Below are 10,952 nucleotides of genomic sequence, written 5' to 3' on the forward strand. Positions count from 1 at the left end.
GGGAGCCGATTCCACATTTTCACACCTTACAGTGAAGAATCCCTTCCTTATCCGGAGCTTAAACTTCTTTTCCTCCAGATGCAAAGAGCGCCCCCCTTGTGCTTTGTAATGACTTTACAGTGAATAATGGGGAAGAGAGTTCTCTATATGGACCATTTATATATTTATACAGAGTGATCATATCCCCCCTTTTACGTCTCTTCTCAAGGAAGAATAGATTCAGTTCAGCTAATCTCTCCTCATGGCTGAGCTCCTCCATTCCTTTTATTAGTTTAGTTGCCCTTTCCCATCACTTCCTGTTTTAGAGAAGTAGCTTACAAGGACAAACCGAGACGGAGAACATGCCCAGAGCCTGACAACACAGCGCCTTTGCTTCACTGGAATCCCAGAGTTGTCAGACTTACCTGAGACTTTCTACCTTTAAACTACAGTATTCACTTTCCTTCTCTCATCTCTATAACATTAGAGGGGTGATTTGTAGTCAGACAATCTGTGCAGGTCTGACATTGCTGGGGAATTCATCACAAGAGAGTTGTCAGCTACAGAAAAGTTAGGAGCCGACTAGACAGAAATCACCTGGCTAAAATATTTGTTTAGGTAAATAGGGGTAGGTGTATTCCTACACGCGCCTCCTTTTGTTGGCGTTTACGTATATTGTCTTCTGCTATCACACTTGCAAATATGTTCCTCCAATCATGTAAATCATTGAGGGAACGCAGGCAGACGTAGACCCACACTGACAGATGATCACTCACACATTGCAAACTGATTGTACAATACATTTAGGTTAACAGGGATATACAGAGAGCAATACTACAGTGTTCTCCCTGGCCCCTTTTAGCTGGGCGCACCACCCAGCACTTTTCAGTAACCACCCGCCACTTTTCAAGGTGGTTACTGATGAGTTGGGTCAGTATACAGGGGCTGCTATCCGTCTACTATTTCCTTTAACTCCTTTATACCCAGTCATGTGATCAGTCTAAAGCAATGACCCAACCTTTACTGTGTCTGCTTCCTGTGGGGGTCCGGAGAGAATCAGGAGTCCCTGAGCACTACAGTCAGCTTTCCTTTACTGCTCAGACATCTGGGAATCATTATAAGTGGTTTTGCTTTGGTTTGCTTTACATTGGGGATTTCTACTGAGCATTCCATTTAAGTACTGTGCTCAGCAATTTGGACATGTTCACTAGACGCAAACATTTTCTTGGTGACTCTTACATATAGTGGAACTGTCTCTGAATTCTGTGCTGGAAGGAAATTATCAGGAAGTTTTTATCTGTCACCTCTTTAACATACTAAAGGCTACCAATACCCAACAAACAGGACAGTCAGATAAATCATGACAATCCTGCATTCTGTCCCAGAATAAAATCTCTTCCTTGCACTTAGATCAGAGCTTTCTAACCACGGTTCCCCCAGAGGTTGCTGGGTTTTTTTTTTTTTTGAGCAATGAGCAGTTTGTGCCGCTCTGTTCAGACTAAGTGACCCCAGTGATATTTTTGTCTATCTGTAAGGGTGACATTCTTCCCAATGGCCAGCAATGTAGGAGGAATTCTTCCCACTGACCACCACACTAATATACTGTGAGCTGTGGATATAATAATTATAGCCGGGGTTCCCTGAGGATCTGAAAGTTATTTCAAGGGTTTCCCCATGTCAGAGTTCCAGAAACAACAGCTTAGACAATGGCAGCCTTCATCGCAGCAGGGCAGCTTGACCTGTCACCGGTAAAATGGATTCTTGAATTTGGGAGACAATCTATTTAATTTAGGAGTCACCTGCCCATTTTTTTTTTTTAATAGGCGAGCCACTTGACCATTTTGACTGAAAAAAGGCTCCAAAATGCATGGTGCCAACTATTGGGGTATTGACTACTTTGGACTGGCCCAGCATGGTGTAACCCCTCTGTAAACCTGTACAGATTTATACAGCAATCAGGAACTTTTTGAGCAAGAAAATCATCTGAACCAAAATGTCGTTCCATGACAGCGGTGAGAATTTGGAGACTGGAATTGGGGGGAAAAGTAGTAAATACATCTTAAAGTGGAACTAGGTCCCAGGTTTAAATTTTGGGCAGGACTATCTGCATCCTATCTGGTTTCCTTCCACATTCCAAAAACATGCAGTTAGGTCAATTGGCTTCCCCCATAAAACTGACCTTAGACTGTTTTAATGACATATGACTATGGTAGGGACATTAGATTGTGAGCTTCTTTGAGGGACAGCTAGTGACATGACTGTGGACTTTGTACAGCACTGTGTAATATGTTGGTGCTATATAAACACTGTGTAATAATAATAATAATAACTAAACTAATGCGCTGGCCTGTCCAAAGGAACCCTCCTTTGTCACAGCATGGAGGAAGCGCTAAGTGCTGTCATTTTCATCCATTTTCCTTATTCTTCTGGTTACGTCACCTGAACTCACTGTGCAGGCTTGAGATTGGGTGACAGACTGCTGTAAATGGGAGAAAAAAAAATGAGTGCTGATCTCATTGCGCATGCGTGAGATCGGCATTTTTTCCTCAATGCCTGATCTCGGGGATGCGCAGACGGAACAGCCAGGAGCCTCCCTGAATCCTTGATGGGGGTATCCCAGGAGGCTCTGCGCTTCCATTCAATTTTACAGCCACAGGGGTAAAGACAGGAGGAGATGAGCTTCCCCTTTCCCTTTTTATTTTTCTTTAAAAAAAAGTGTTTTAAAGAAAAAAATATTTAATTTTTACCTATATATAAAAAGGATTGTCTACACATTTAGGTAAAGTAAAAACGTTGGTGATAGACACCCTTTAAAAAAAACAAAGACTTTTATCCCCCCAGTATATTTAGGGAGTGGAAGGCTTGAAATTAAAAATCACCAAGACAGGAATTTAAAGGGATCTCTTCAATAAGGATAAATAGCGCATATGCTTTGAGAACAGGTCAGAGTTAGAACTACATGCAGCTAACAGATGTTTCTACAAATCCCCTCTCATAATTATTTATTATTATTATAAATAAACCAGATTTATATAGCACCAAATTACACAGCGCTGTACATTAAATAGAGGTTGCAAATGTTTTTATCTATGGGTTTACTTTAAATCAACAAAAACAAAGCCAAGTGAACACACAGCTTTAGAGCAGAGATTTGCGATATTCACCTCCTGATGGTGTCTTCCTGCTGCACATACTTCTCCTGAACGCAATGTTCCAGCACAGAAAGCGCCATCCCACTTTTGGTCAGTCCGTTCTGCTGCTTGAGCTCCATTTCTGTAGACTGGAGCTCCGATTCGATCTCCTCTAGTAAAGTCTCCTGAGACAACGGAAGGTGGATTTTGGAGAGGAGTTCTTTGGTGCTGATTGTATTAAAGGGGGTTTCTGTGTCCAGGCCATCGTCCTTCACATCCGGGGAGATTTCGGGAACGCCATTTTCCTCATTTGAGGATTTAGAAGCGGCTTCTACTTGTGTAGAATCTGCAGAGTCACAGGGCTCAGAGCCAACCTCAGGTCCAAGCTGGGCCGGCTGCTCAAATTCACAAATTTCATCAGTTTCTTCACAATCGCCAACAGATTCCTCCTGAGTCTGCCTTTCTTCTGCTGCAATATTGGGTTCTTTTAGTGTGCCCGTATCTACATTACAGTCCAGGGCAACAGACTGATCAACCTGGGAGGTCGCATTGTCCTCATAGAGACCATCAGGCTCCTCCATGGCTTCCCAAGATGTAGATCTGCAACAAAACACCAACAATTATCACTAAATAAGCTCAAATTCATACAGAAACTCAATACCTATCAGTGCTATGAAATGTGCGTCCCCAAGCAATGTCCATGTAACAAATAAGCTGAAATGGCATGAAGGCTTTATAAATCTAGTTTTGTTTAGGGATACATTTAGGTCAACTTAAACGCTCACAGCTCATTCACCTGGGGACATTTAGACCCATTTCCAGTATTCCCCCCAGCCCCTTTTCGCTTGGCGCACCACCCGGCACTTTGCAGCGCTGCGACTTTGTACAGCGCTGCGTAATATCATGGCGCTAAAAAAATACTGTGTGATAACCCGGCTGTTTTTGGGTGATTACTAATGAGTTAGGCCACAATACAGGGGCTGCCACCTTCCTACAGCTTCATCGCACCCAGAAAAATATCTGGGTTGAGCACTGTTTTTCCAACAATCTAGGTATATTATGTGATTGTTCAAGTTCTGCATGTCATTCAGTGTGATGACATTTAGTTTGCTCTTTGCGTTATTAAAAGTTATTATTATTAATAAACAGTATTTTTATAGCACCAACATATTACGCAGTGCTGTACATTAAAAAGGGGTTGCAAATGGGCTCTTTTGAATGAGCAGAAAGTAGGAGCAAGCCGAATAAGACGAGGAAGACCATTCCAGAGTGTCGGGGCGGCCAAAGAAAAGTCTTAGAGCCGTGCGTGTGATGAGGTTATGAGTGAGGAAGTCATTATTAGGTCATTGGAGGAGCGGAGAGAGCGGCTAGGGGGGTTTCTATCAAGGCAGAAAGGTATGCGGGACAAGAGCTGTGGAGGAAAGGTAGGTAGATGGGAAGGCCGTGTATGAGGCTTTGTTTGTGTGTGGACTTCCGCCCCACAGAAAGCAATTATCTGAGCAGCTCTCAGACCAAGGAGAACGAGCCAACAGACTCCTATTATCCTCACACAAAAGAGCTCCTATGCTGGGGGAACAAAATCAGCTCACCGAGATCAGGGGAAGGCCGGTGACTCAGGAAGAACAACAGCATAAAATAGTCTTTCGGAATCAGGGTTCCTCCAGTGGGTTGCTGGGGGTTCCTTGAGCAATGAGCAGTTTGTGCCTCCCAGGTTTAGGTGACCCCAATGATCTTTTTGGCTGTCTGTAAGGATGACTTTCTTCCCAATGGCCAGCAATGTAAAAGGAATTCCTCCCACTGACCCCCAGACTAATATACTGTGATCTGTGGATATAATAATTATAGAAGGGGTTCCCTGAATACAGGAAGTTATTTCAAGGGTTCACTTATGGGAAACACCGGCATAACACATGAAAAGGGAACCGCTAACAAGACAGCAAACTACACTGTATGCAAGCTTATAGACACCTGACCATGGACAAAAATATGTGAACCCCTCCCAATGATGGAGTTCAGGTGTCTCTATTAAAGGGTAATTCTCCATTATACAAAGACATTGTAGAGGACTGTGTTCTTCCAGCCTTGGGGTCACAGTTTGGTGACCTTTTTCTGTTCCCTCATTCGGTGCCCCGGGGGACAAAGCCCCCTTCATAACAGACATGGGGAGTCCTGACTTCAACCCTAGTGAACACCTTTGGGGTGAATTGGAAGGGTGACCCCACTCTTCTCACCCAACATCAACCTGATCTCAATATTAAGGGGAAAGCCCCACAATAATGGGGGCAGCTAATGTTAACAGCTACAGGAATGGGGGCAGCCCCATAACAAAAAATTTGCTCCCTGTGCTGCCTACTTCCTAGTACACATTCACTTCTATGTAGCAGAGTAACATACAGTAACAACATGGTAAATTTACCAAACGTGAGGAGGAACGCAAAGTCACTGCCATAAATCCTGCTGGATATATCAATATCCTGAAATCAATAATCTGTCAGTCAGTTGGTGATAATGATGGATGGGGGTTATGGTGGGGGTGGGGGGTAGACAAAGCAATGCAACCTGCTGCAAATAGATCCAGACTGCCGACATCCTGGGACAGCTGGAAGGACATGCTGGGATTTGTAGTTCCCTTTGCTTCATAATATGCAGATCAGGGTGCTGCTGATTGTTTATTTACAGTGATGACCATGTACCCAGCCCCCACAGCGGGTATACAGAGGTGCCATGAATCTGGCACAGACACCCAGCTCCCTTATTTGTAAATCACACACATAGGCAATGCAGAGACAGCACAGACAGGTACAGGAATTTCCGGGGGATCGCTACACCATCTTCCTGGATATCGCAACATCCCCAACCACATGGCAGGCAGCCAGAACCAATCAATCAATACCTGAGATCAGTGCCCACCATCCCCTGACATCACCCAGTGCCCACACATACCCCAACTATCACTCAGTGCACCGCACCCCACCCCTCAAAATCAATCAGTGCCACTGCTCTATCCCCTTCTATCACCCAGTGCCCACTGTGTCCTCCTAATACTTAGTGCTCACTGCCCCTCTCCTATCGCCCAGCACCCAGCCCCCCCCCTATCAGCCAGCACCCACCTCCTATCGCCCAGCACCCACCAACCCCCCTCCTACCGGCCAGCACCCACCAACCCCCCACCTATTACACAGGGGGCGCACGGTGTATATCGGTGTGTGTGGTCCCCCGCTCGGTGCTCCCCTCTCACCTGCCGGTCTCCCCTCACTGCGGATCCATCCCAGACTCTGACACATCAACAAAGATGGCCGCCGTGCCGTCACCTTCTGCAGCGCTCTCAGCCAATCAGAGCCAACACTACCGCCGACGTCAGAGCGCACCTCTGAAAGCTCTGCAAGGTGATTGAAATGGGAGGAGTCGCACTTCTGTCAATTTTTCACAGGGAGGGGCTACGATTAGGAGGTGGGGTTTATGGGGAAAAGCTTATGTACAGGTTACCTTAAAGTGAGGAGTCAAGAAAAGGAGTAGGAGGAGCTTTAGGGTTTTTAGTAGAATAGGAACTAAAGCGCCCTCTATCGACCGCCGAGCTCAACTGCACTGTAAGATAGTACCTACAGGAGGTGATATTGGGGTGCCTTGCCTTCTTCCTATAGATACAGGAGGTAATATTGGGGTGCTGCCTTCTTCCTATATATACAGGAGGTGATATTGGGGTGCTATGCCTTCTTCCTATATATACAAGAGGTGATATTGGGGTGCTATGCCTTCTTCCTATATATACAGGATATGATATTGGGGTGCTCTGCCTTCTTCCTATGAATACAAGAGGTGATATTGGGGTGCTCTGCCTTCTTCCTATGAATACAAGAGGTGATAGTGATATAGGGATGCACTGTCTCCATAGTGACATTATAGGGGTGCACTGTCTTTGCTAGTGACATTCATTATAGGGGTGCTCTGTCTCTATAGTAACATTATAGGGGTGCTCTGTCTCCATAGTGATATTATAGAGGGGCACTGTCTCCATAGTGACAATATAGGGGTGCTTTGTCCCCATAGTGACATTATAGGGGTGCTCTGTCTCCATAGTGACATTATAGGGGTGCACTTGCTCCATAGTGACATTATAGGGGTACTCTGTCCCCATAGTGACATTATTGGGGGCACCCTGTCCCATAGTCATACTATTGCTCAGTTCCTCAATGCCGATAATATTTGGGTCTCCATGGCGATAAATATTGACCACACCCCTTCTTTTCGCAACTCCTCCTTCCCTCGGAGGCTGGTGGGACTCTGTATGTGTCACGTGATTACTTACGTGGTGGGCGGAGCGTGTAAGGTCAAGTTTGTAACGCGGAGCGGAGATCCATTGGTGAGCGGGTAATGATGGCTGTGTGGTGGGAAATAACGGGAGGGAGGCCCGTATCTATATATATACCGGGGTGACAAGGCTTGGTGGTGGTTAGAAGGACATTATTATGTGCAATTGCGGGGCCTAACCTGTGGGGTGAGCCTGGAGTCATTCCATCAGGGCTGCCCGGTGTGAGGGCGGTGAGCTCTGCGCATGCTTCGGTTATGGGTGTGGCCAGGTTGGGGCGTGGTTTATTGTTGTGCATGCAGGGGGTCCCAGTTTCTTTAGGGAAACTTTTTAACATAATTGTTGAGTGGTGTGCAGAATGGTCACATTGCTGTCTGGTGATTTTCTTTTTTGGGGAGATTTGTAACCTAACTGGGTCCAAGGCCAGGGCAGTCCATAGGCAACACCCCTGGTAGTGCCGGTGGTGGCCCCATGTTTCTTCTTCCCCACTTCACCCATCCTGGTGTGCAGGCCATGGTCTTTCAGTACCTTCTTTCCTATCCAAAGCTTTTACAGGCCATCTCATCTACTGCAACCAGGGCCACCATTGGTGGGGGACTTTTCTACTGGCCCCCAATCAGAAGAGCTGGAACTTTTTGATATGGTAGTGGTTGGGGGTCCCAAAATTTCTAATGGCAGCCCAGACCCCAATCCTGGTGTGAGGGGCTGTAGTCTCTCCATGCCATCTTTTGTGGACTACTTTGCCCCGATCAAAAGAGTTTAAAGCGTACCTAAACTCACAAGTTTCACTTTACACAAAATGGTAGACAATCTTTGTGTAAAAAAACAGGACTAAGCTTTATTGTTAAAGTATTTTAATAAATGTGTGTGTTTGTGTAACTTTTTTTTTTTTTTTTTATAGGTTATCACACAATGACAGGATGATTCCCACAGCTGCATTCATTATATAAGCACAGCTGTGGGACTCCTCCTGACAGTGAGGGATCCATGGGCACTGGGGGTTAAATGAGGATAAGGCTCCCCATTCACCTCTAGTGCTCTGTGATTGGTTGAGAAAAGGGAAACCCTGATGTGACAGTTCAAGCATCATCAGGATTTCCTTTTCCTCAGCCAATCAGGAAGCGGAGCTCTGCTATGCTGACATCTCCTCCGCTCTCCTAATTACTTCCGCATCCCTAGCAGAACTGTAGTGTTCTTAGGTTCAGTTATTTTCCAATCTGCATCACCTGATCTTGCGCCTGGGACCTAGGAAGAAGAACCCAGAGGTAGAGGAAAAAATGGCAGCGCGCTGGCTCGGAGACAGATGCTGGGATGACGTGGGACCCCAGTATCGATTTGTTTTTGGTTTGGCATTTTTCAGTTTAGTTCCTCTTTAACTTTTACAATGCTTTTAGACATGGAGGGAAGAGCCCAGAAATTTTAATCAGTATAGGGCCCCAAAATTTCTAATGGTGGCCAAGACCCAAACGCTTTTAGTGTTGCAGGCTGTAGTATCTCCGTGCCATTTTTTTTGTACCCAACCCTTCTGGTGTTACAGGGCATAGTCCTTACATGTCATCCTTTATACCCCAACCATGGCCGGCATTGGTAGGAAACAAGGGGGGGGCTTCTGTATCGGGCCCCAATCAAAAGAGCTCACTTGTTTAATGTTGGAACTTTTAGACATAGGGAGGAGAGCCCAGGAATTTTTAATGGCGGCCCAGACCCCAACCCTCCTGGTGGGCCTTAGTATCTCAATGCCATCTTATCAACCCCAAACCCTCTTGGTACTGCTGTCCATAGTCCCTACATTCCATTTCATTTAGTCCAACTAGGGCCGCCATTGGTAGAGGACTCCTTTATTGGAATCTGATCAAAAGAGCTTGACTTTTGTTTTTTTTTAATTCTGATACTTGGACATGTGAGGTGTGGGGGGCAGAAATTTCTAATGGTGGCCCAGACCTCAACCCTCCTGGTGTGACAGGCTTTAGTATCTCATCTTATACCCCAACCCGCAGATATTGCAGGCCATTGTCACTTCATGCCATCTTCTATACCCTTCTGGTACTGTGGGCTTTGTATTACGAGTGATCCTGACCCAGGCTAATAAAACCACTTACCTGCTCTGTGGCATTGCTCATACTAACTAACCAACCAGTCCGTGTGCTTTATGATTATACAAAAGCAGCATGGAAGGCAGCAATGACAGCCTGCACATTCCTCTAAACTGTGCTAATAATATTACACAGTATTTATATAGCACAGACATATACTGCAGTGCTGTACAAAGGCCATAGTTATGTCACTAGCTGTCCCTCAAAGGGGCTCATAATCAAATGTCCCTACCATAGTCATATGTCTTAAATACAGTCTAAGGTCAATTCTAGGGGGAAGACAGTTAACCTGCCTGTTTTTGGAAAGTGGGAGGAAACCCATGCAAACTCCATGCAGATAGTGTCCTGGACAAGATTTGAACCTGGGACCCCCAGCGCTGCAAAGGCATGAGTGCTAGCCACTGAGCCACCATGCTATGCTGCCCCTGTGTCTTTACCTTGTGGGGTGACCCCCAGTTCATAGAGCTGATATCTGCTCACATATTTTCTTTTATATCCGCCAGACCTTGGGGCACCATTATGCAAAAACAATTGATTGATTTTTGGCCTCTTTGCGACCACCATCACTACCACCTGTGCTTTTCTGTTGGTTACCAAATTTAACACAAGGGATCATTGGCCAATCGGAATGCAGGAGGAGCCAGGGCAGACACTGATCGCACAAGCTGTGGTTGATATTTGAATGATACAACACCTGGGTGACCATGCAAATACCTGCACCATATCCAACACCTAATACTAGCTGCTCCATGGACTGGGGGGTCACCTCACAAAGCCAGGTAAACCCACACATTCATTTTAAGTATTAGTACGGAGCTACTTGCTTTGTGGACATGAGATAAAAGAGCCCTTATAACCCATCTTTTCAACCTCACCTACCCGTCTTCTGTCTCTTAAACCCTCACTACCATTGCATATCCCCCTCCTATTGTGTGATACTTTTCCCTTTTAGATTGTAAGCTCTCCTGAGCAGGGTCCTCTCCTGTGTCACTGTCTGTCATTGGCAACCTCTAATGTACAGCGCTGTGTAATATGTTGGAGATATATATATATATATATATATATTTGTTTAATATTATGGTAAAGCTTATGTTAGGCTTAAGTTTCCTCACTTCCTGTCTTCCTGAGAAAGTTTTACCAAACAGGAAGTGAAGGAATTTCACCAACAGCTATACAGACAATAATAAAAAATCAAACTCTTTATCAGAGGAAAGCTGGAACCCCTGTTGGATATTTTTTGTGGTGTGTGTCCCTGCCTTTGTTGCAGATTGTACTTTTTTCTGCCTGGTGTAACAAAAAACAGGAAATGAAAAAAAATCTCTCTAAATTCACTCCATCTTGGGTTGTGTTGCTCAGAGCAATACTAAACTGGAATGCTTTGCAAGAGGCTCGGTGTGTTGGTGTGTAAAAATAAAATAAGCTGCATTAAATAGCACTTTATAG

At 45.2% G+C, this 10,952-nt stretch overlaps 1 protein-coding gene across 1 annotated transcript in view; it reads right to left on the minus strand.

The window, feature by feature from the left end:
* The window catches only part of CCDC186 (coiled-coil domain containing 186), a 43,283-nt gene extending 36,866 nt beyond the window's left edge, over positions 1-6,417 (minus strand). The window contains exons 1-2 of the mRNA XM_072424543.1: positions 6,349-6,417; positions 3,144-3,710 (exon numbers count right to left, since the gene is read on the minus strand). Of these exons, the coding sequence (XP_072280644.1) occupies positions 3,144-3,691 (548 nt within the window). The 5' untranslated portion in view covers positions 3,692-3,710; positions 6,349-6,417. The remainder of the gene's footprint in view (positions 1-3,143; positions 3,711-6,348) is intronic.
* Between the last annotated feature and the right edge of the window lie 4,535 nt (positions 6,418-10,952).

Source organism: Pyxicephalus adspersus, chromosome 10 (genome assembly GCF_032062135.1).
Source record: "Pyxicephalus adspersus chromosome 10, UCB_Pads_2.0, whole genome shotgun sequence".
Classification (NCBI taxonomy): domain Eukaryota; kingdom Metazoa; phylum Chordata; class Amphibia; order Anura; family Pyxicephalidae; genus Pyxicephalus; species Pyxicephalus adspersus.